Source organism: Mus musculus, chromosome 5 (assembly GCF_000001635.26).
Source record: "Mus musculus strain C57BL/6J chromosome 5, GRCm38.p6 C57BL/6J".
NCBI classification, from domain to species: domain Eukaryota; kingdom Metazoa; phylum Chordata; class Mammalia; order Rodentia; family Muridae; genus Mus; species Mus musculus.
Genome location: NC_000071.6, coordinates 12,421,747 through 12,449,458, shown reverse-complemented (window position 1 = coordinate 12,449,458; position 27,712 = coordinate 12,421,747). Strand labels below are relative to the sequence as shown.

Below are 27,712 nucleotides of genomic sequence, written 5' to 3'. Positions count from 1 at the left end.
CAACTTTGGTTGAATAAAAATCCACCCCATATTGAGATCCATCATTTATATAAAGAAGTTTCTCCTATATTTCAATAATATAATTAAATTATAATATACTTATAAGTATATGAACATTTTAAAGATTCTCAACTCTTTAACAGACAAAACATCAAATTGAAATATCAACATTTTCCATCTTTTTAATTAATTAGTTCTTTATTTATTTCATGTGTATGTCTTCAGACACACCAGTAGGGGACATTAGATTCCATTACTAATGGTTGTAAGCCAACATGTGACTGCTAACAACTGAACTCAGAACCTTTGGAAGAGGAGTCGGCTCTATTAATGGCTGAGACAGCTCTCCACCCCCTCCCCCGTTTTTATTTTTAATGCCTGGGAGTTGAACCCAACTTCCCGCAAATGTGAGGCAAGAGCTCTGCCACTGTCCTTCATTCCAACCCTAATACCAACATATTGCATGAGCAACAAGTAAAAGAATAATATTGGGTTTCCTTTTTCATTTGAAACACAATTGACTTTTATCACCAATATTAATTTTTATTGGAGGAAGGGCATCCTAAAGACCAGAAGATACTAAAAGTACCATTTTAACTTTAATACATGTTCAGAATAAAGTTGTTTGACTTTCCCTGCAGAGTCTTCAAAACTTGTATTAATAAGCCTTGTATAAATCACAAGAAAGGAAAAAAATAAAGACTTCATTATCAAGATTTAAAGGAAAAACTATACACAGACTCACATACTTAACATAATGAATAACTACATTATGTTTTTACATTACTCATTCATATTAATGTAAATATTTACAAATAATTATCTTAGATTTTGTTTTAATTATTGTCTTGAATTGTATAGATTTCGTATTGGTTTTGCCCCTAAAAGAAACATGTACAATTGGTTTCTCAGCTATTGTAGACTGTGAAACATTTTAGGTTTAATAATATCTTACAGTTCAAAATACAATTTACCTTGGAATAGTAACAGTAATTAGTAACAATTACATAGAACTTATTAACTTTTATATTGTTATAGATTTTATTTGATTTGATTCTACGTTGTAGACTAAATTAATCATTATGAATATCAACTAGAAATATACTTGGCTAATTTAGGTATCTTTTATTCCATAAAAGTAATAATTGTAGCCCATGTTCTAAATAATATTCTGACTGATCTTACTTTGTAGAACTAAATATGCATTTTAAATAAAAGAAATAACTGTTCAAAGAAGACATTCAGGTGTCCTATTGATGTGAGATAATTATGTACTCACCTTTGTAGGTTAGCTTGAGTCTTGGAATATTTTGTTTAGACGTTTCAGTGACAGGAAGAAAGAGCACCGTCATGATTAACATCATCCAAGCATGAAAAAGGTGAAGATCTTGACTTCTGGATCTTGGGTTCTCATCTTTAGTAACATTCATGATGAAAATTTTGTTTTTCAAACACTGTTAGTTCACCCTTAATGAGGATAAAAAGAAAAAGAAAATACTACTCAAATGTAATGTCTTACATTCTCCTAGAGTTAGCAAGTTTTCTGAAAAGATAACAGGTTGCCAAGGCATCATTCCTCCTTTCTTTTGCTCTGTTTTGACAGACATGATGCAGAGAAACTGAATCAGAGCTAAGTAATAGAACGCAAGTTTGCCTTTAGTTTCAGGGATGAATGTACTGGTAGAAATTCAACTATTTTGTTAATGAATATCTTTCTTCTACTCGAGTTGCTTTATTTTTGCTTAATGCATATTTCTGAGGAACCAAGTTTTTTTTCAAACCTTGATGAATGTGTTTATAAAATAAAAATGGTGGTAGACCTCTATTTGTGACTCGTAACAACCATCAAATAGAGAAGATCCTCAAATGGGAATAGACAAAAGATAATATATCTCTCTTTTTGGCTTACAAGGCCTTACAGATGTTTAAGCTGGTGAAATTAGACCGTGGTACATAATTTAGATTGTTAGCATGCTCTATTCTATTGCTGCAGATGAATCTGTTCTACATAGGGCAGGGCTGCATGTAATATTATGTTGTAAAATATGAAAATTTATGAATAGACAATGTCATCAGCAGCCATCAGGATATTCTTTAAGATACATAAAAATGTAAAATGTATACATCCATATTTTGAACTAAACCTAAAATTCAAAGTCACAATATGGCATTTATTAAACATTTACATCAGATAAATTCAAAATGTGTTCTGTATAATCCAAATATCAATGGAATAAAACTAATTAAGTAATTTCACTGTTGAGAAAACAGGTACAGAGTTATATAACTGTTTTACTGTCATGTCATTAACTAACAGATAGATCAAAACAACTGATCAGGCCTTGATCTAGTGGCTGCCTTCTTCATGCCTAAACATATAGTAGTTTTTGTTAGTTTAGCCTCCACTGATCTTCAAATTCTAATGTGGTCTTTGACTTCTCTTTCTTTACCATTAAAGATCATCTGTTTTTCTGGTCAATAGGAAAGATATTGTGAGGTTGGAGCTTAGCAGGTAGCCTGCATGTAATGCCTGTTCTTTTAAACTATTAAATAGATAACATAGGTATTTCCTTGTTAATAGCGTCATACAACGAAAACATGAATCCTATTTTGAGTAGTGTTATTAATTACTTTTTTAGAATAAATATTTCATGTTTATTTAACTAAAATTGATTATTTTCTCTAGGGGTATAAATTACTCAGTTTTCTGAAGTGTGTGATATACTTTTGTTCATTGGTTCAGATTTTTGCTGTTTTAGATCAAAGCACAGGACTGCTTCATGCTAGGAAGGTGTTATATCTGTAAGCTAGCACCCAGAACTGATAAAGATTTTCAATATTAAAGTTACTTTAAATTTTAGAAGGTAAAATCCATCCCTGGAAATAAAATAACATTAAATCTTAAGGTATATTAGTTCATGCATATATCTGATAGGTATTGAGGATTTATTTCAATTTTATGTATGTTTTTGTGTGTGTGTTTGTAGAAAAGGCTATTTTGTTGTTGTTGTTGTTGTTGTTGTTGTTGTTCAAGTAACTACAAATAGTAAACCAGAGCCCAAGGCTGGGACAAATACTGGCTACCCCTCCTCATAGAACAAGGAAAGGTGGTCCTATACCCTCTTCCCATTAAAGTGGACCGCCCTCCTCATTCTGCTGCAACATCCACAGTGCAGGGCCCCATCTTTCCTAGTGTGGGGAAGTAATTTCTAAAAATATTTTTACCAGCCCAGCGTGGTGGTACATGCCTTTAATCCCAGCACTTGGGAGGCAGAAGCAGGCAGATTTCTGAGTTCGAGGCCAGCCTGGTCTACAAAGTGAGTTCCAGGACAGCCAGGGCTATACAGAGAAACCCTGTCTTGAAAAACCATCTACACTGAGTAATTTGTATTTTCTCAATTACTTTTATTATCTTCAAGATATGTTTAACAATAATACAATTATCCCTTGGATATATGTGATTTTATAGTTTATAGAGTATCGCATTCAAGTTTATTTATATATTTATTTAATGATATTTTATTTAATGTAACACTTAACACAATGTTATTCACACTTAGTTGATACTTCTTGAAGATTTTATACAAGTGAATACAATGTAACAAATAAAAGGTGTCAGGGCTATTCTTGGCTTTCAACTTGACTACATCTTGCTTGAATTATCTAAATCCTTTCTTGAAACATCTGCTGAGTGGGATTTTTTTTTAATTATTTGAAGTGAGAAGACCTACTTCTAATTCAGATCTTTGATGTAAAACGATAAACCTTTAATCAAGATCTTTTGAGATAGGAAGATCGATCTTTAATGTGTGCCACACCCTCTGTTGGGAGCCTAAATAAAAACCATGGAAAAAGGAAGCTCTCTGCCTGCTTACTTTCTCCCTTCCTGGCAACTCCATTAATTCAGTGACATTAGGGCCTACATCTTTAGTATTCTGGCATATACCGAAGACCAGCTGAGAAATCCAGCCTTGCCAACTGAACAACTGCTGAATTTTTGGACCTTCTGTTAATAGGCGGCCACTGCTTAATTAGCTGGACCACAGCCTACATCCTGTGGCCATTCCAATAAATCATATATATATATATATAAATTCATATATATATATATATATATGAATATGTACATATACATATATGAACATGATATGTAGTATATTCATTCTATATGCTCCATCTTTTGTTCTCCACATAAACTCCTTGGTACACATAAATGACACCCTCATATCTTTCATACAAACAGTATTAAATTTTAAGTAGACCAGCAGCCATGTTTAAAACTTTGTTCTTCAACTTGTAATTATGCATATATTAATATGACATACTAATGGAATCCTTATTTAAATAATGCATTTGAAATAATTTTAAAAATTAAAAATTAAATAATGGTTTTATTTATGTTTATATATATACATATATACATATATGTGTGTGTGTGTATATATGTGTGTTTTTGTGTGTGTGCGTGCATTTCTATGCCTGTGCTTGTGCATATGTGTGTGTGTATGTGTTTGTGTGTACATGCATGATCACTTGTGAACAAGTACGTGTCTCTGGGGATTCCAGATGACAGTCTTTAGAGTTACTGCTCAGGCAATGTCCACTTGATTTTTTGTTTGTTTGTTTGTTTGTTGAGACAGGGTCTCTCACTGGCCTGGAACCCACTGAGCAAGCTAAGTTGGTTGACCAGAAAGTCCAAGTGTTTCATCTCCCCTAATATAGTATTTCAAGTACAAGTCACCATGCCTAGCATTTTTATTTTAATATTGGTTTTGAGACTTGAACTTGGATCCTCATTTTAACAACTAACTCAATTCTGCAGCCCATGAAAAATTTAAAAAGCACTTGTGAAGTATGTTTGCACTATTGCTATAAATAACTTCTGTCTTGTAAATCTCTTAATTATCCTATCAGATTTAAATTATACTTTCAACTACCCAATGTCTTATAAAGTCAATTTTACAACATTTAGTTTGTCCTTATGCTCTTGAAAATGATGTATGGTTGTCTCATAGATTCACCTCATGTGTTCGCTGCTTTTGACAATGCTTATCACAAATTTATGTTTGTCTATTTAATTTTAATAGATGTTTATATTTTAATTATGTGCACCCCTCTCACACCATCTCTTAGTGAACATGCATGCATAAACACACACAAACACACACAGACTCACACCTCTGAATAGTCCCTGCAGAGCCCAGAGGCCCCAGAAGCTAGAATAACTAATTGTGAGCAACCCCTATGTGGAAATTTATAACTGAACTTGGGCTCTCTGCAAGAGCAGTATGGATTTTGAACCACTGAGCTGTCTCACTGAATTTACCTGGAGACAGTCTTACTATGTGGCCTCTTCTTGTCCCATACTACATAGCTAAGATTATTCTCAAACTAGAGGTTGCACACTTACTTTTGACTCCTAGATTCCTGAATGTAGATGTGCATTACCACAACTGGGTTAAGTTTTATGTAAATTTTAACTATATGTATATGGCTTGACATGATTTTTGCATGTATAGATATACTTACATATGTATTTTTAAATATATATTACATAATATTTACATGATACATATATTACATAGTACTTATATATTATATAATTTGAGTCATTCATATCATATCTTACTTTCAGTTTTTTAATGTGAGGCAAGATTAAATTCATTCCATAAGAAGCAAAATTTTCTTTCTGTGTTAGTTATTTCTTTTGTTGAGATAAGCACCAAAGTCAAAAATAACTTAGGGAGAGAAAGCTTTATGTAGTTCACAGGTTATAGTCCATCATTGAGAGGAGTCTGGGCTCAAGATAAGAACCTAAAGGCAAGAAGTGAAGGGACAACCATGAAGAAAGGCTGTCTGTCAGATTGCTTCAGTTTCACCTGCAGCTACTTTTCCTATACAACTCAGACAACTCAGGTCCACCAGGTCACAGATGACACTGTCCACAGCTTCCAGTGAGCTTTGCCCTCCTATATCAGTTAGCATAAGGAAAACATGCCCATAGGCAAATCGAAGGGAGGCACAGTTAGTATTCTTCTTCTCAGTTGTCTTTATACCAAATTGACAAAAACTAACCTGTACAATATACAACTAATTAAAATACAACAAAATACTTCTAAAATAGATATACAAGAAATGTTATCAAAAGCAGCTTAAGAAAGTATTAGCCTTTTATAAGTAAGTTTAAAATAGACATGGATTATACTTCATAAGTAAGTTCAAGCTAGACTCATTTGTGAAGGACAGAACAATGATCAAAAACAGTAAGAGAGAATTCAATAAATAGCGATCCCTGGCTCTGGGTTCTGGAAAGGCTAAGACGGTTGCAAGATAGTTTTTGATAGATGGTTATGAGCAGAAGGGAAGAAGAGTAGTATATAACGAGTGGGACTCGATGGGGAGCATACCAAAGAGAAAGTGTAACTTTTAGGTTTGTCTCCTGGCATTATGAAACCTAATATGTGCATTGCTTCACTGTTCTTTGTGTTTGCTCAGTAGTGTAGGTCAGTCCTGTTACACCCATCAAGGCCTGTCTCATTTCATTCTGTACTTCTTTCACCTTTCTGTCTATCTACCTGTGACAAGATTGCTAGTATCTAGTTCCATCTCACCAGTTGCCTTAGTGTGCAAACATGCTCCCTACAACCTCTGAAAACATGAGAGGTGAGTGGAACAAATAGACTGAATGGATAAAAGTTCCCCATTAAGTTCAGGATTTCAGAGTTCCTGGACATGTGGAGGACTCCTTTCTTTTGGCCATGTAACAGTGTGTGTAGCAGGGATGTGTGTTTACATACAGAGCATGAAAGAGAACACACCATATGTGCATTTTATTAGCAATAATGACCTCAGTTTGGGACATTTTCTGAAAATTAATGACTAGTTGAGGTTAATGGCCCTTGGCTATGTACTGAGATAGCTACTCCTCCAACTGGTCATTAATCGCTAAGACATGCCCTGTGCCTCCAACATCGTCTGTTAAAAAGATTGATGCTTTGGTTTCAGTGAACAGTGGCCATAGTGTTTCTCATAAACTCACTCATTCATAATGTTAAATAAGTTAAAAATCAAAGCGTTGCATGCTTTACTGCGATGACATTCTGGTAAGTGCCTACACGTGCTGAAACATACCAAAGGGGAGAAATAAAATACATACAAAGTGTTGGAAATGCTAGAACTTAAAAATGAATATTTTTCTACTACTAAATTGATTTTCTACACACTATTATTCCTGTCCCCTTTTCTTTCAAACAATTCTTTAAATTCAATATTTGTTCTTTTAATAGATTATGTAAAGGTTTTTCAATAACCTCTCTACTAATACATTGATATAGACAATATTTTTGTGTGTACATGTACGTGAGTGTCCACATATACATAATACATGTGTATATAAGTCCTACATCTGGGAGGAATTATGAATAAATAGAAGTAGGTGTGAGTTACCCAAAGTGGGTGGATTTAGTGAATTGCATAGGTTGTACTGCATGCTACTGTCTGTAACAAGCTTGACCTGGAGCCAATTAGCTGCATATAATCTACTCCAGATGTTCACTGAGACAAACAGCACCCTTGGGTATCTTCAGATGTGGAGCCAATAGGGAGTGTTCTGATTATGAGATTTTACACACTGTTCCACTAAATCAGAGATTCAAAAGCACAATCTAACACTCAAGAAGCCCCATGCCATTTCCCCAAGTTACATAAAAAGCACAAAGCTTATTATATGGATGGTAACTCATTAAAATTTTCATTTGAGAAACAAGATATGTAAAATTTTATGTGAATTTAATTGATGTGGCTTATTTACAAAATCTTGTTAAAATTGATAAGGCAAGCTGATGAATTGTTAATATTGATTTTTTAGATACGGAACAATAATTAACATATACAGTAATTTTTTCAGACATGAAAACTTAATACCAAGAACACCAAGATTTAGGATTCACTCTCAAGTGTGTGTGTGTGTTTGTGTGTGTATACAAAAATAACCTTTACATATTTTGACTCAAGTCAGGAAATAAAAAACTATAATAACCACAAAGGAAAAGTAGTACCTCTGCTTTTCTAATACACATAATACTTTACTACTTTAAAATAATTAAGACTATCTGATCACTGACATTGTGACTATAATGGCATCAAGCTGAATTCATATGGCAAGAACTTTCTTTTAAATTAAAATATCAATGCATCATTACCCCCACTACCTTTATCTACATCCAGCTCCTTTCATATAGTGTTATTTGCTCATTCTCACATCCTGAGACTTTATTTATTTTTTTTAATTTTAAATATAATTTGATCACATTTTTCTACCCTATTTCCCCAAAACAAAGAAAACAAATTAAACCATCCCCAAAATGAGAGAAAACTCCACCAACCCAGGTACACATAAAGACTTGACACACACAAAAAAGAGAATTTTAGAGCAAATTTGCTTTTGATATATAATAAATATTTAATAAAATAATCAGAAACTGAATCCAGGAAATCATTACAAGATCATCCACCATGATTAAGTAGGCTTCATCCCAGTGATGCAAGAATGGTTCAATATACAAAATGTCAATCTAATTCACCACATAAACAAACTGAAAAAAAAAACACACTCATCTCTTTAAATGCTGAAAAGTCTTTAACAAATTCCAATACACATTCATAATAGTAGTTATGGTTATATTAGGAAGAAAAGGAACATAGCCTAAGCATAACAAAGGCAAGCCTACAGCCAACATCAAATTAATGGGAGAGAAACTTAAAGTAATTCAACTAAATTTAGTAACAGCCTGTACACTCTTTACATATCTATTTGATATAGTACTTGAAGCTAGAGCAGTAAGACAACTGAAGTAGATAGAGTGGATATAATAAATTGGAAAAAAAGAACCAAAATATCATTATTTGCAGACTATATAATAATACACATAAGCAATGCCAAATATTCTACCAGAGAACTCCTACAGCTGATTAACACCTTCAACAAAGTGGCTAGATACAAGATAAATTCAAACAAATCAGTAACCCTCCTATATTCAAATGACAACAGGACTGAGATAGAAATCAGGAAAATAACACCCTTCACAATAGCTACAAACTATATGAAATACCTTGAGGGTAACCTTAACAAAGCAAGTGAAAGACTTGGATGACAAAAACTTTAATTTTTTGAAGAAGGAAATTGAGAAGATGGGAAGATTTCTCATAACCATTGATTGGTAAAAATTTTAAGAAAAGTGGCTATTCTACCAAGAGTGATCTTAAGATTCAATGCAATCCTAATCAAAATTCCAATACAATTCTTTTCAGACACTGAAAGAACACAAATCAATTTTATGTGACTAAACAAAAAACACAGAATAGCTAAAACTATCCAAATCAATAAAAGAACTTCTAGAGGTATTGCCAAACCTGATTTAAAACTCTGCTACAAAGATTTAGTAATAAAAATTGCATGTTGTTGGCATAAAAGCAAACAGCTTGGTCCGTGGAATTGGAGCAAAGATCCAGACATAATCCACACACCTCTGGACATCTGATTTTTTAATGTAAAAAAGTTAGAAATATATACTGGGATCTTTAAAAAATGGTCATGACCTTTCGGGATGTCTTTTTGTAGAAGTATGCAAATAGATTCATATTTATCACCCTTCAAAAAACTCAAATGGATCAAATACATCAACATAAAACCCAATTAGTGAATATGATAGCAAAACCAGGGAGTAGTCTTGAACCATTTGGCACAGGAGGCATCCTCCTAAACAGAACACTGTTAGCACAAGCACTAGGGAACAACAATAAATTATTGGGACCTCATGAAACTGAAAAGCTTCTGTAGGGCAAAGCATACTGTCAATAAGACATAAGAACACCAACTCCACATCTGGTAGAAGATAATATCCAAAATACATAAAGTACCCAAGAAAACAAACCAAATAATTTAATTAAAAGTGGCATAAAGATATAAACAGAGAATTCTCAACAGAGGAATCTCAAATGAAACACTTAAGGAAAATGTTCAAAATCTTCAGCCATCAGAGAAATATATATCAAAACAACATTGAGATTTCATCTTACAAATGTCAGAATGACTATGATTAATAACACAAGTAACGTCTCATGCAAGCCAGCATACAGAACAAGGGGAACACTTGTCCATTGCTTGTGAGAATGCAAACTTGTAATATATTATGGCAATCAATATGATAGTTCCTCATAAAATTGGTGATCTACTGCAAGACCTAGCTATACCATCTTGTGTAGATATACTTAAAAATGCTCCATCCTACTACAAAGACACTTGCTCAACTATGTTCATAGTGTGTTTATTCATAATAGCCAGCAAGTAAAATTAAACTACATATCCCTCAATTAAAAAATGAATAAAGGAAATGTGATACATTTACTCAATGTAGTATTACTCAGTTGTTAAAATAGATGAAATCATGAAATGTTCAGGCAAATGAATGAAATGGAAAAAAAATCCTGAGCAAGGCAACCCAGACCAAAGAAGACCATGGTATGTACCTATGTATGAATGAATATTAGCTATTAAGTAAGGATAGTCATGCTACAATCCACAGATTCAGAGAGGCTAAGTAACAAGAAGAGCTCTAGAGGACATAAGGATCTTCCTGGGATGGGAATTAGAATAGATCATGTGGGTGGACAAGGGGTAGGTAGGGAAAGGAACAGAAGAGATAATGTCAGTGAGGGAGAGATGGAGGGAAGGAGTATGGGGAGAGATGTCTAGAATTGGTGGAGATGGAGAACATTTGTCGGGCAATATAGAAACTAGAGAAAATCCTGGGTCCTACAAGGGTGATTCTAGTGAAGACTCCTAATAATACAGGATACAGAGCCTGACCTTGTCATATTCTGTAACCAGACTAGACTTTCAGTGGTGGGGCTGGGAGACCAAGTCAACCCGCAAAACCTTTGACCAACAATCTAGCCTGCAACCAGCAAAAAATCATAGGGTCAATTATGGCTCATATCTCATGGGAGTGGCTAACATCTGACTAGTCTAAATTCTTGCCCAAGCTGGAGTGGCAACCCATGCCTCATTCTTCCTGGATGCCCAGTAACTCGAAGTTCAATAGCTCAGAAACCTAGTATAGAACCAAACATGACTGACAAAAAAAAAAAAAAAATCAATAAAATGATTCTTAATGATAATTTACTATTCTCATAGATTGGACATCAATTGTCATCAGAGGCATCCTCCAGCAAGAAATGGAAGCAGATACATAAACCCACCCACAAAATTAGGCATGGTTCAAGGAACCTTATAGAACACCATGGAAGATGGAGAGGAAGGATTGTAGGAAACAGAGTGGTGAAGGACACCAGGAGAACATGGTTGGCAGAATCAATTAATTAGGGCTCAAAGGAGGTCATGGAGATTAAATCAACAATCCTGGAGCCTACATGGGTCTGTACTAGGTCTTTTGCATATATGTTGTGGGCTTTTGGATTAGGGATTTTGTAAAACTCCTAACAGTGGATGCGTGTGGGTCTCTGATTCTTTTGCCTACACTTGGGACCCTTTTCCTCCTGCTGGGTTGTCTCATCCAGCCTTTCCATGATAACTTGTACCTCGTCTTGATCCATAGCTATAGAAGCTGTGCTATAGATGGAACAATTGGGGTTGAATACCCTGTGACTATTGGATCTGTGCATTTTAACCCTTTGTGATTTTACATAATCTCCATCTGTTGAAAGGAAGTTTCTTTGATAAGAGATGAGAACTATAATTATCTGTAGATATAAAGTTAAGTATTTTTTAGCATGCAGTTTTAAATTAGTCTGAGAAAGTCACAGTAGTAGATTGGCCTGGGTTGTTGGCTAAGTTTCAGTACCAATCATGGTTTCCCTCCTGTTCAATAGGATTTAAGTCAATTAGACAGCTGTTAGTTACTGCCAAAATATGAGAGTCACTATTGCATAAAGGGATAATTTGATATACTGATCCTTGTTGTGATTCATAGATTGCACAACTAGGTAGAAATGTCCATTGCTTCCTAGACATCCAGGAGACTTTCAGGTCAGATCCTGCTCAAATCTTTTAAGTCCTAGCTCCAAAATGTGATGTCTTTGGTAATAGGGACTTTCCTTTAACAACTGGAAGGTGAGCAAGATCAACAGCAATAGTGTATGTGGTTTCTGAAGTCACTTGGTCTCCCACACAAACTCTAAAAGAGTGTTCTTATGCTTGGTATTGGGGCTTTCCCTAGATTGTCTATAGCTTGTGCTGTTATGTAATTGTAAGTAAATACAAAATGATACAAAGCATTTTTGTCGCATCTAGTTAAATGATCTAAAGTTTTTATTTAAGGTTTATTAAAAATTAACTAAGTTATAAATATCTTTATGATATTGTCCAATGGTTTTTCCCTACACACCAAATCAGTATGGAGATCACTTCCTAGTAATTATTCATTTAGCTGTGCTAAGCCATCTGTTACTAAAGATACATCATAGTAGTTGTAGATGCATTTTTATTGTGCAATGGCTTAAACACGGAGCTGCATTTTCAAGATTACGGGAAGCATATTTTCCTATAAAAATTGCGCAACAGAAACAGCATTGCAGATTGCTTTGATTTACATTCCTGAAGCCCACTCCTTGGAAGCAGAAATATCTTTGGGAAATAAACATTTTTCACAATTGAAGTGCTTCGTGTCCATAAGAAAAATAATTCAAGTACTTAAGTTTATAAACATAGCCCTATCTGTAGATAAAAGTAGAGAGTAGATTCTCTGGGTTATCAAATAATAATGATGTGACATCATGTACTTGGTAATTGGCAAGCTACAGTAGGTATGTATATATACATTTGATTAAATGTTAACAGAGTTTCAAACATCCTTATGATAATACCCAGTGCTCTTGAGTATATAAGTGTATGTTTCAAACATACATTGCACATGATCAAAACATACAGAATTGTCTTCATTAAGCAGTATTTTGAGGGAACTTAAAGTCATTTGTAGAGTTTCAAAACCAAGTTTTCAAATCAGATTTGAATTTCAGATGTCACAAAATGAAACTATTAATAACCATGTTGACTCCAACCATCAATATGCAGAGAGTTAGTTAGTCTTTCTCAAAAGCATTTGTGCTTTAATATTTAGTGTTTATTATTATAGCGATGAGGACGTATGTTCATGAGTTAATCTGAGACTAAGATGCTTCAAATGCCATTGTTACAATACCGTTGTATTTCTAAACAAATCTTGTTTTTAGAAAATATTCCAACATAACCTTGAAAATATTTCTGGTTGAAGATGGATCTCTAAGAATTAGTTATTCATAACAGAAATTTGCTTTGTGCTTCAGATTAGTTACCAGAATTCAAAATTTCCAAAACTCTGACCCAGTCTATATCCCTTCATTAGCTTGGCTCTGATAGTGAATTCTAAATTTTAAAATTTCTAAAACAAAGTTTCACATTTTAAAATTATCTTGACATCATGAGCCTTACTCTTTAACCTAATATGATGGTATTACCAAATTCTTCAGAGCTAATTGTTTTGAGTATTCCTACCAGGATATCCTGGGTAACATTCCTAGACAATGTCAGAAACAGAGACACAGAGTGTTAGAGTGGTCATTAAAAGGGTTCTGTGCCTCCTTTATGTCTGTGGGTAGTAACTTAACCTTAGCTGTCTGCTACCCTTGAAATTGTGGATTATAAGAATACTTAATGCATTTAATATGAGGATGAAATATCCATGGCATAAATTAATGCATACTATTGTAAGTAAGTCATATACTACTGTTATTTAGAATGGTCATATTCAAATTATGTTAGTTTTCATTGAAAATTTATTTGAGAATAAAACAACTTAAGCTGAAAACAATAATGATATGAAAATACACTTTAAACTCATAGTCTTTAAAATATAGCTGTTAAAAAAACCCACTAGACATCCAACACTATAAACTCAAATAGAAAACAATATTTTTATGATATCAATTATCATCACTTTTGTAAAAACTTATAAAAGAAAAGGTTAAATAATCTATAATAAATCAATAATAAATTGAAGAAATTTTAATATTTAATATTTCTACACTTGTATAACAACAGAAATGATTGAGTGTTTCTTTGTCTTAGAATACGGGGTATTAAAAGAAGAGGTTTTAAACTATCTGGTTGGCACTGTGAAATTCAAGGAAATAAGTAGCCTGAGGTATAGCCAAAGCCCAGCAATAGCATCTTTTGTAAAATTCAATTTGTTTTGTGTAAGGGATCCCTTCCATAAGCCAGTGTCTACCCTTAGCCTTAACTTATAAAACCAATGCATGTTTGTCTCATGAACACTCATTAAAAGTCATTGTTTTCAGTTTTCCTTAAGTAAATTACTAGTGTCACCTTAGAATTTTATTCCCTCTATATTTTATTGGTTGCTTACTCTTTCAAAATATGTATAGAATTATTTTGTATAGTCAATTAAAATATTTTCCTGACAATAAAACATTTTTAAAACAGCTAACATCTTTGTTGAATATTATTCTGAGATCAAAGCTAGGGCCAATACTCTTCCTAGGGAATGCTTTACCACTGACCTTAACTTCCACTTCCCCAAATTACATTTTGGTAAACATTTTATTTACAGTTTTAATGTTGTTGCTGTTTGTTTTTGTTTGTTTTTACTTGTTTGTTTTGCTGGCCAAGTGTATTTGGAAATCCACACTAGTTTAAATAAATAAGGCAAACTTCAATGACATCTTATATTGAAGAAAAAGAACTCTAATATACAGCAGTACAAAATAATGTTTTCATAGAATTTACAATTAGAAAAGACATAATACTTGCTTTTCTGAATCTGACATTTGTTACTTAAGATTTGATTGCTGATTGCATTATTTTTCCAACAAGTGGTACAAATTCATTTCTTGTTTCAGAATAAAATTCCACTGTGTACAGAAACCACATTTTCTTATTCAATGAATTCTGATTCTGAGACTTGGCTGTTGCACCTAGTGCTGTGATAAACACGGCTGCTCTTTGTGATGGGTTCACTTGCATTGCTTAATGTATACACTGAGGCGTGGCTTGAGTAGGTCATATAGTACCGTTTTTAGTGTTTTAGGCCATCTGAGTACTGGTTGGATCCATTTCCATTCCCACGATACAAGAATAATCCTACCCTACATTCTCACCAGCATTATTGTCATTTATTTTTCTAATGACATCCTTTCTGACTGGAGTAAGATAGAACCTTTGTGTAGTTTTTATTTGCATTTCTCAGATGGCTAGGGATATTAAATAATAAAAATATTTTGATAACATTTACAACCTTTTCAGGTCTGTTCACTTTCAAATTTTTCTTTGTAACAGTTTTAAAAATGCCTGGGTAGCATAACAAACATTTAAGGCTTTTTTATTTCCATTTTCCAAGAGTTATATAATCTCTTATATCATCATAATATATCTGCTATATATCCTCTGATATGGAATATTAAACCCATGTACTAAATTCCTCTCATTTATGTCTAAGTATCAAATGTTCCTGTAGCATGGCCTTCAAACTACAGAATTTAGCTAGTAAAAATTATTAATTGATAAAATGAAGCTATCAAAATATTGTATCATTCTAAGTCACATTATGTAAAATTAAATACTAACATGGGGTTAATGAAAGTTTTAAATTATATATATATATATATATATATATATATATATTACAAGTTTGTATTTTAAAATATAACTCAAATAGCATATTTTTTCCAGAAACACCATTGAATATGCTGATCGGCAATATTGAATCACAATGTTCATTTTCTTGTAGGGCATTCTGAATTAATGGAGAGTATTTCTTCAAGCAAAGTATCGACGAGGCTGAAGCAGGACAGTGAGGTCTGTCTAGCTACATCTTCACAGATAGATGTAAAAGTCCAGCATAGATTTCCCTATTTCCAGCAAGATCTTGAGTTAAGACGAGCAAGAGGCTCTAGGGATGAGCATACAGTTCTGAGTGAGGGTCATTTCTCCATTTTTGAAATATTTTCTTTTCTATTAAAGAGTTTATGATCTTTTATTATTATTATTATTACATGTTCCCTTAAGTTGAATTAGAGCAGTAGTTAGATCTGGATTTTAAAATGTAGGACTGAGTTTAGCAATTAGTCTTTTAAAGTCTTCAATCAATTAAACCCTTTTATTTTTGCTGTGAGTTATTATAACTACAGTAAAGTTCTTGAGTCTTCTACGGGTGCAGGTTGCCAGGTAAGAACTGAATCCGTGGTCATCGAGATTTCTTGTATAAAACCTGTTTTGATGCTTACAGACCTTGCCCTTTCATAGACTGTTAAGGTCTCTAAATTCAAGCTCTTTATTTAGAAAGTGAATCATCAGCTCTTATTAAATGTGAGAGTGATGAGAATAAAGTGAGATATTTCATCCCTTTTTTGGCACGTAGCTTGCAACATTAGCCTAAAGCACCTCTACTTTTTACCCAGACTATAATAGCAACTATTTTTCTAAACATAGTAAGAGGTAATGAAATGTAAGAGGAAGGCTGGAAACTCCCATGATCCCCTGTCATGCACACAATGTCTTTGTATAATTTGGCATTAAAACCCCTGGTCTCCTCCTACATTATAAAACTATTTCCAATGCACAACTAGATAAGATCCGTATTGCATTAATAGTCAGACACCCATTTTCTCTCAACTTCTTATTTTCAAGGGCCTATATGTACTGCCAAAATTAAACCCTAACAAAAAGAACACACTTAATGGCTTTATGTCATGTGAATGTTAGAAAATTAGAAAAAGAATGGCAAAGGCAAAAGAAATATTTAAAATATGTTTAACTTAGAGTTACTAAATATTTTTGAACAAAGTGTCTTTGGAAAAGCTTTAGTGCTCATAACATTTAGAAGCTGGTGTAGCAGGAAGCCAGCCTGAAGGTGCTTCTGGAGGTTATTTGGACAGGACAATGGTGGAAGAGATGGATACAAATTTATAACTTCAGTTTTAATTATAACTGTTCTACAGTGTTTTCGGTTTATAGAAAACACTGAGATTTCAAAATCAGTTTTAAATATCTTTCCAAAAGAGTCTCCCTTTCCCAAATTTTATTTTTTACTTTTGGAAATATTATAATCTCCAATACAGACATATTCTTTATTTCTTAAATAACATTCTCTCTGTCTCTCTCTCTCTCTCTGTCTCTCTCTCTCTCTCTCTGTGTGTGTGTGTGTGTGTGTGTGTGTGTGTGTGTGTGTGTGTGTGATCCCACATGTGTCAGCATACATGTGTAGAGTGAAAGGAGTGCTTGCAGAAGTTAGTTCTCTCCCTCTACCTTGTGGTTCTCAGGGATATAACTCCAGTCATCTGATTTGGTGGCAAGTGTGTTAGCCTTTGAACCATCTCAGCAACCCAGGTACATTTGAATTAGAACCTATGCATACCAATCATCATAGATGACTGAATTCCAAAACCCAGCAAAGAGCTGGGCATGTACTCATAATGTAGCCAGTCTCTTATTATTTTCTTCATCAGATTACTACTATGATCCATGATAGGGAAGACGTGAATATCCTATACATCACAAAGATCTAAAATTCAGTAAATAGGAACTGTAAAGAAATGTTCTGTGATCCATCTTTTTCGCTGTGTGTCTCTCTGTGTCTGTGTCTGTCTGTGTCTCTGCTTCTGTCTCTCTGTCTCTCTCTGTCTCTCTCTGTCTCTCTCTGTCTCTCTCTCTCTCTCTCTCTCTCTCTCTCTCTCTCTGTGTGTGTGTGTACATGCATAAAGAACATTCTAAGTACCCTTATTTGTTTCCAGAAGAACGTTTTACAGTTGTTCTTTTTATTTTTCTCTTCCTTTTCTTTTTGTCATCACTTGGGAATGTCTCGAAAGACTTCTTGATGCAGAAAAAGGCTATAAAATTGTCAAACAATTTGGCCTTTAAAGTTAGGTAGTTTTGAATTCTAGATTTATACACTTCCTGATTTCTTTGAAATTTAAGAATAGCAATTTTGCTATGAAATATAAAATGAACATTCAAGTGTACCCAAATAAGACATTGGTTAATCTGTATTGTACATTGTCAAACCTTCTTCTCCAAAGCTGTGGGACCCACCACGGCATTTGACTAGTGTTTGTCATTTATATTCAGAAAACTGTCACACAACTTTTGTTACAGTTCTTTCTTTCATGTTAGCATTATTTCAGTGAAGAGAATTTTATACTAGGCAACTCTATTTGACTGAAGTTGTTTACAGTTGTCTTTCTATTGTTTCTCTTCATTTCTTATTTGTAACTAAGAGAGAAAACGTAACACTGAACGTAGGAACATCGGAAGAAAGCATAGCTGTGTTTGGGAACTAGTCATCAAGTATACAAACTGTGTCTTCACTGCCCACTCCAGTCACAGTCACAGAGAAGACATATTCTAAATAAATCCACATCCAGATTTAAAATGGGATGGGAGAACGGTGTCTAAGTGGTAAAATATGCAAGTGATTTAGAGGAAAAACTAAGTGATATAGAGATTATTGCTGTCTTGGGCAAGAAGGAATGCGAAGCTCGACTGTAATAGTGTGTGAAGGCATCGTTTGGAATGTGAAAAAAATCAACAAGTACTTGATTATAAAACAATGAAGGAATGTTATGCTCTTATCCTTCATACACCAATAAGTCATACTTAGACGTCTTTCAATAACACTTCTATTCTCTAGTACCTTGTAAAGTTACAAACTTCTCAAATAGACCCTCAAGGTGGATTCCTGCTTAGGGTTGACCTTTAGTGACTGTGAAAATATCTGTAATCAGGAACCACAGAACTTGGGTTTTCAAAATTGTTGCATTTGATTCACTTAAAACAAGTGTATTTCAATAAAAATATTATTTATGCCAAGGTACCAATCTATTACTATACTGAAAAATTATAAACTAACAATTTTAGGAAACTTTAAAATCTACAACTTGCATTTTATAATCTTAAAAGTTTGGGGCAATTATACCACACATTTTATTTCAAATATGATGAAAAATAAAATTATTCTGGGTGAAAAGCAGGAAGGTGTTGCTCTGACTAAATTCTATTATTATACAACTCCACCATGTTACCATATGACTTTTGAATATATAGTAGGTTCTCTGGTACAATTATATTAAAGATAGTAAGAGAGTACAAGTAAAATCATCATTAAGAGTCAAAGACCTGGCTATAAGCCTGACTTTAATGCATATGAGGCATATGAATTTGAGGGAATGTCATTTGCCATTTACTGTTTGGGGAGCTTCTATATAAATGAGTTATTCAGATATATATCATTGACATCACATAGCAAGGAATACATAAATTGTTTAATGATTAGCTGATAATAGCCTACTGATTTTTTTCAGGGGTGAAATTTCCAAGTCAGCTTTGTTCTCTTTAGGATAGATGTTACTGGAACATATTAAGTGGAGTGACTTATAAAAAACCTGCTTCAGATTTATTTTAAATTGTCTCTGTTAAAAAAGCAACCAATAATCCTGCATGCATATGCACACCACAGGAAGCATGGTGATGGTGAGGGAAAGTAAGGTACTTATCCAAGTTGTGACTTTTAATCATGAACACAGCATGCTGCCACTGATTCCATGTTCAAGGTTAGACCTGTAGCTGAGATTTGCTCTCTCGGAGTGTCAGAGTTACTACAATTGATATTCTGGACTGTGCCTATATATGTGAATCCAAGGAGTGCTTACCTTTTAAGTGTTTTCTTTCCAAATGGTATTTCTTATTTGAAACACAAACTCCTCGGCTTGCAATCCAAGTTCTTTCTCTAACTACATAAATCGCTTTCTCTCTGTTCTTCAACATGTACTCCTTGTTCCAGACAAAATGGTCAGTGCGTGTGTGCCATCCAAGCCGTGTTCATTTCCTCTCCCCGTGGGTGATGTTCCGCTTTCCCTCATCTAAGCTCATCCAAAAAAAGTGTTTCTGGATACAGTTCAGGTCAAGTCACTGATTCACTCTTTGCCGAGACAACCAGAGTGGCTTTCTCTTTACTACATTGATTTAGGAAATTTCTCATAAATTATCTTCGACTTTTAATACTTTCTGCAACAATTTCTCAAGTTTTGACTTTCTTGCATACATGTTTCATGTACATCGATCTGGAATTTGGAACTTTCCCCGAGTGAACAGCATATGACATGATATAATTTCCCTATGCTGGACAGCATACATCAGCTCCCTGTCCACCACTAACTGCAGAGCTAAGCATGCAATGAACTGCCTCGAGCTTTGTTGCTAAGCTATGGTACTGGGATATTAGGCAGATTAACAAACAAAATGCATTTCAACTTATAATCCTTTTAGTTAAAACATAGACTTTCGAGCCTAACTAGATCATAAATAAAGCTGTATATAGCTCAACTTTTTTTTTTCTATTTTAGAGTTAGTTTTGACAACTGTGTTTAGCTAACAAATCCCAATTCCAATCAATTCTGCTTCAAAATGTTTTAAATTATTTGTGTTTGTGTGCGTGTGTGTGTGTGTGTTTCTAGATTCTCTCTCCATCCCTATCCATCCAACTTTTCTTTTCTCAATATAAGAAAACCTAATAGAATAACAAAACCCACCAAAGCTAAGAAAATCTAACAACTCTCACACCTATATACATACCAAAATAAAACAAATCCCTCCCCTCCCGAAAACAGTAGCAAAATAACAGCACACAAAACACTGTGAGTCCACTAAATGGTGTTAACAGCTTCTGAACATGAGTCCTGCCTTGAAGTGGTTAATATATTCAGGATGACTCCATTGTAGAACTATGATTTTCAATCTCCCAGTAGATATAAGTTACAATTCACTTGTTAACCTTTAGCCTTGGAAATAGCTTTTTGTTTATTCATTTACACATTTAAAAATATTACAAAATAAAGTATAATTAGATAAAACAGGAACTATCACATTGAAGTTGGATAAGAAAGCAACAACAACAACTAAAATTGAATGAAAAAAAGTTCCAGAGAAGGCACAAGAATAGAGACCTACTTGTTTACACTGGAATTCCATAGAAATGCTAAACGGAGCCTGGCATGGTGGCTCACGCCATTAATCCCAGCACTCTGGAGGCAGAGGCAGGCGGTTTCAGAGTTCGAGGCCAGCCTGGTCTACAAAGTGAGTTCCAGGACAGCCAAGGCTATACAGAGAGACCCTGTCTTGAAAAAAGAAAAGAAAAGAAAAGAAAAGAAAAGAAAAGAAAAGAAAAGAAAAGAAAAGAAAAGAAATGCTAAATGGAAATCCATAACTTACACTTAGGCACCTTTAAAATCACTAAAATGATTAGATGATGTCTGGACATCAAACCTGTACATTCTCTTTTATTTACTATAAATAGCTCATAGAGGATTACTACTAGGCTCAAAACAATTCTTAATTAATATATAGAATATAAATCATCAAATAATAAAATGGGGATGTAACAAACATTCATAGATCTGACCCATTAGAGAATAAATAAATAACTTTTGATGAAATAGAAGAATATAGAAAATTGCTTTTAAAAAATAACCTATAATTTCCTGGTAACATCAAAATTTGTTAAAAATAAATTGACAAAATATAATAATTGATGATGAGAAGGAATTGATGTGACAGGTTTTGCTTTGTGAATAATAGAACATATTGTGAAATTGATGAAAAAAATCATGGTTTTCAAGTGTCTGAGCACAGCTGAAAACATTCTTTACTTCACATTACTATTTCCTTAATGTGTTTAGCTACCAAAATGATAGTGTGTGTGTGTGTGTGTGTGTGTGTGTGTGTGTGTGTGTGTATGCCTGTGCACACACGTGTGTTCATTCACAAATTCTAAGTGATGTGAGGACTGCACTCCACACTTTCCTAAACTAAGTTGCTTGTATCCATTCTAACTTGACCCTCATTCAAGACGCTTGTGAAAAGAACTAGGAGCATGTGAATAGTCTGGGGAAATGATATATTCGCTGATCCACCATGCTCCCTGGGCAATGTGTATTCTTTTGCACTTCTTTTGAGTTCTGTGTTTCAAGGTGTTTTCAATAGTAAACAAAAATGAGTATCCTCTTATTAGTTACCTTTAAATTTTGTATATATTTTGTACCTCTTTTCTTCTTTTAAAAGTACAGTAAAATTATTAAAGATACAGGATGAAAACAAATACTGTTGTATTTGGGTCTACAGAGTCTGCCAAAGGCCCGGTGTTAAAACGTTAGTCTCCATCTGTGTTGCATTTGGTAGGTGATGTAGCTGTGAGTAAATACAGTCCATGTGAAGGGAGGTAGGTCCCTGGAAACATATTCTGAAGAGAATATGAGACTTCAGATCCTCTTCTGCTGCTGCTTTCAGGCTGCCATTAGGTAAGGAGATCTGCTGAGCAAGGCCACCATGTGCTGTTCCTCTGTAGGTCCCCAAACAACTGAGCCAACTGACCATGAACTGAAATCTGAAACTCTGAGCCAAAGTAAACCTTTACATCTTTTAATTGGATTTTCTTAGGTATTCTATAACAGGAAGGCAACCTTACACAAATATTTGTCTTACAATTATTAGACTGTAGAGTTTCAATGCCTTTCATTGATCAGAGAATACGATTTAGCACATTAGATTAATCTTTACAAACTCTGATCCCTACTGACCAAATATATTTCAGCACCACTTAATAAAGTGGTTTGTTTTTTGCCTTACCTTCTGTCTTTAACAGGCATGTTCGCCAATAGCATTGTTAATAATAGTGCTATAGATAAAATTCTAAGTAAAAAGTGGATAACAAGCGTGAATAAAAATATCTGATAATGATAATCAGCTCAGAGATGATTAGAAGTTCAGAAACAAAGGACACATGTACAGAACACAGATGCATAATTTCATGGCTGCTGTTTTTTAAAATCTAAGAGCATGATGACTGAAGCTCGATTATATATAGAACTCTATATAGAAGAATGTGCCAAAGTTGCTTTGTAGTCACCACCACTTATCAGACCTTTGTAAACAGTTGAATTCCTTAGGATTTAGTCGGTCTATTATAAGGTGATTATTTTAGAATTCATGCTATGGAATTATTATAAACTATGTCCTGAACAAAAATATAACTGAATTACTTATGAGAATATGTCATATACTTTGGGATACAGAAAGCGAAACATGTTGCTTATGAGACATAAGTTCTATATGGGCTTCATAATAAATTTGGCAAGAAAAAAGTTATAAATGAAAAAACTGTCATAGAAAGAGATAGTTTAAATGACAAAAGTACTGGTAGTTCTAAATTTATTCAAAAATTATGCATACATTTATACATATATATATATATTACATTAGAAATATATATATATATATATACACCGTCTCTTTTAGATATTTAAATACAACATAAAAACAAAATTCACCATCCATATTTCTCCCGTAAATATAGATATAGAGGTCACACAGTAAGCAAAGCACATATCAAAATTGTAGTAAGAGCTATATGTAAAATTGTGCAAAGATGCAAGAGAATGTTTCCACTTAAATTTTAGAGAAAGTATTAAGACATTAAATGGGGATAAAAATGTGGAGAAGTTTGTTACTTAGCAGATGAACAGTGTTAACTATGGAGGAGCCAAAAGTAAAGGGCAGATTGCTAACAGGCTACAATGATTGGACTAACACTATTGATACAGAATTCAGATATATGCTTCTCATGGGGGAACAGTCAGGAGATAGCTGTAAGACTAAAATTTGAAATCTGAAGATGCTCAATCTGTTAACTGGATATCCTCCTGAAGGTATTGACAAGACAGCTGAGTTTAAAGCTGAAGAAGTGGGCAGCAGCCATAGTAGATGTATAAGTTTGGTAGTGATCAACCCTAAAGAAGCATTAGTACAGGTCAGGTGAGGTTGCCAGGACTCGGAGCCCAGTAGTGGAAGGAATAATAACAAGAACTGATCCTTGATGCAATTCATTATGCAGAGTCCAAAAAGCAGAGTAAAACCAATAGTGGAAACTCAAAACAGCTTCCGGTGAGGGAGGAGGTGACCAGAATGTGTGGTGCTCTGGATTCACATGAAATCTTAGGAGGGAAGTGAAGGGATACATTTATTCAATGTCCTTACTGTCAGTAACGTTCAAGCAATAATAATGTGAGCATTGATCACTGTCTTTGATGTCTCAATGAATTATAGCTCACTCAAAAGTACGAATTCCTGTTCAGATGAATATCTATCTTATACCATTTTAAAATTAAGCATACCTTTATTATGTCAATAAATGTTTATATATGTCTTATAGCCCTTAAAATTAATGTCACAATCTGTCCTTGTTTCTTTCTATAAAGTATTATAACTCCTCTTTTCAAAGATAAAAGCTCTTAATCATTTTGAAAGTAATTCACCAAAAAGAAAATTAACATTATTCATTGTGTCTTTTTAAATTTAATGTGAGATGCTACATTAGTCTGTATACATCATCATTTTGCACTTACTGAGTAAAGTATGCTATTGTTGATGTGCCATTGATTAATTGTGTCATTGATATCAGAGTTATAGAAATAGGAAATGGTCTGTCTTCAGATGTCTGAGGCATCTGTAAACCAAGATATACAGTCTAAGTGGCAAGTAGTATTTTTAATAAACCATTATTCCCAAAATAGAATAGCACATGTATTTAATCAATATTTTTTTTGTATAGATGAAGGTTAAGCACTATGTTTGGATAGCAAAAACACCAAGAAACATCAAAGCAAGTAAGAGATAAACTTGTACATTGCAATTAATGTTAAGCAACTAATATATTATTATAGATTTTACTAAGTGTCTTGTAATTGTAAAATGTGTGTATGAAAGTATTACTAACATTGGAAAAATTTATTCTCATAGAAACAAAAAGGAAAAATAGTTTCAACTAGTTTCATAGTTTGGAAACAGACTTGATCCTGCTGAGCAAATCTGAACCTGAGGGGTTTAATCCGCTGGTTCACAAAAAGGAAAAAATTAAGATAATACATTTTTATTAACTCCAGTTTAAATTGTTACTATGCAACTTTTCTGTATCTTAAGTGTTTTCACTTATACAAGCATACATTGAGATATATTTTTACAGAAGTAATTACATTAAACATTATAACTTATAACCTGATTAATTTTTCCTATTAGTTATTTTGTTATTTAATAATTTATCTACATTAATTTTCAAGATCATCTCAAAATGTTTTTCATAGCTGTTTTTTCCAACCCTGGATCTAATGTGATATTTGTGCCAGCTCTCTCTCTCTCTTTCTCTCTCTCTCCCTCTCTCTCTCTCTCTCCCTCTCCTTTCATTTTTTTTAACAAATCAGCATTTCCTTTTTTACATTTTAACATATTTTATATTATAACATATTTCATTTTTTATTTTAATAAATCAGCCTTTATTTTTCCCCTCTTATTCATGACATTTGCTTCTTGTTGAGATAGAAAACCAAGTTTTTATTTGGAGTACTTTAACCTTCTCATGTTAAAATCTCAAAGTTGTCACAGTCCATAATCTATTTCAGAGCCATATGTTAATTAACTGTACAATATGCTTCATTTCTCAAAGATTTGTTGGAATCCAGAGAAAATCAACCATTACACTATTGGGGGTTCTATACTATTTTTAAAAGATTGAGTGTTCCCTTCATCTTTCCCCCATGGGAGAGGACATGTTATATGCCATTGCTGGCAGATGATCACTGCTCTCCAGAAAGGAGCATGAAGGTGTCCTAAGGACACAGTTTTAACTATTACTTAAATGAACCTTCTTTGTGGTTTCCATAAAGAAATTCCCTCATGTAGCCTTTCATCCATCAGAGTCAAATCTGAATAAGAACGTGTTCCTTTTGGGCTGAGTGGTACTAGTTTACCTAAATTAATGTTTATTTAGTATCTAATAATGTTTTCTGTTGAGACAAACTGGGCTCTGTTTTCTCAAGGCTTTTGCCAAGTCTCATAAATCCGGGGCAAGGCGGCAAGTCTAACCCTAGTAATAACCAAAGTGACCACACACAGAATAAACAAGGGCCTGGCTTATCCAGACATCACCGAGAGACTCAACTGGGGTACGTTCAGATTTCTCAGTATTAATTTATGATGTGTGGAATGCACTTTGCACTCAAAGAAAGAGAATTGGAAAAGAATACAAAAGTGCACATATAACAAACTTTCAATATATACTATTCAAATATAATAGCAAGCCCTCACCCCAAGAAGGGAAGGTTAAAAAATAAAAACCAAAAAAACTATATATTTCTGAAAGGAATATAGAAGCTGGCATGACCTTTTAGTTTTGTTGTATGTTAGAATTTCTAAGCAATTACACACCAGTAAAAGGAAAAATTAATTGGGTATATTTCTCCTCCATTTTGAAATGAAGTAAATAACTCATTCGATTGGAGTTTATGAAGTTGTTTTCTTTTACCCAATATAATTGATTGTTGAACTAAATCTTTCTAGTAAAACATTTTGCAAGTGTTTTTATTTTTGTCTATAACTTTGGAATTGGCCAGTTAATTCTGTTCGACTTTGATTGTTTTAAAATCCAAATTTCTTTCTCAGACTAGGAAGTACAGCACTATGTTAAACTCCTTAATAAAAACTTTCTAAAGATGTCATAATTTATTTATAAAAGACATAGATTACATTGAGGGAATAAGGAATCCAGCTCATGGTGGTCCCATTTTAATTTAACCATTCTCCATGGTAATGCAGCATTTCCCTCAATTTGCATTGTGCTTGAACCTCAAGAGCAGATGCAGGCAAATTTTAGAAAGAAGGGGGATAAAAAGAATTTTTATATTTATTTTTATTTTAGTGATCCCAGAAGGAGTTTCCATGAGAAAGAGAGATTCCAGAAGAAGAAAAAGGAGATGGCATTTTGAGAGTCTGAAATCCTCATAGATGTTTTCTTTAATTTTATGGTTTCTTTGCTTTTTTCTCTAGAAAGATTCCCAGACAAGGAATATGATGTGAATAGACTAACTTCTCTTTCTTGGCTGTGTGATAGTTTCTCAAAATAAATATACATCATATACATTATTTTCCTGAATATTGACATCTTGAACCATATCCATCAGCTGAGACAGATTTCTCAGAGAATGACAGATGTTTAGGTAGTGTCATCTTAGTAAAAGGAAAAAAAAAACTGACCAAAACCCAAGAGTTTCTCTACTCCAGTCAACTCTTTCTCCTTTAGAATATTAACTTGTCTCAAACACCTTTAGCAGACAGCAAAAGATGGTTTCTCACAAGGTCAACTTAGGATCCAATGAGTCACAAGACAGTGAGTTGCTTCTGCATACTCACCAGGATATAATTTGCAGTTAGGAAAAGAACTGAAATGACACAGAGACCATAAATCTCAGATCACACAAATAAAGGGTCTGACCATAAACTCTAAAATAAATAATAATAATAATAATCTTCTAACTCTATTAAAATCAGTTGTTCACAGATTAAAATAAATAAGAAGTATAAATATATAGTATAAATACATAGTATAAATAAAATACTACAGTGGGTAATATATTATTATACTCCCTGATAAAATATAATGTGAGATATATAATTTTAACTTTTAGTAAATTAAAATAAGAAAATTAAATAGTCATAGATGAGTGAAAATTTTGTCTAAAATCATGTAATGAAATCCAAATTATCATTTCTATTTTTGTGTGTGTCTGTTTACATGTGCGTGCACATATGTGAGAACACATATGT

General features: G+C 33.5%; 1 protein-coding gene across 2 annotated transcripts in view; it reads right to left on the bottom strand.

The window, feature by feature from the left end:
• Sema3d (sema domain, immunoglobulin domain (Ig), short basic domain, secreted, (semaphorin) 3D) overlaps nt 1-27,712 on the bottom strand; it is a 205,793-nt gene that overhangs the window by 139,495 nt on the left and 38,586 nt on the right. For both annotated transcript variants that reach the window (XM_030254046.1, NM_028882.4), the window contains one exon: nt 1,280-1,467. In XM_030254046.1, the coding sequence (XP_030109906.1) occupies nt 1,280-1,430 (151 nt within the window). In that variant the 5' untranslated portion in view covers nt 1,431-1,467. The remainder of the gene's footprint in view (nt 1-1,279; nt 1,468-27,712) is intronic.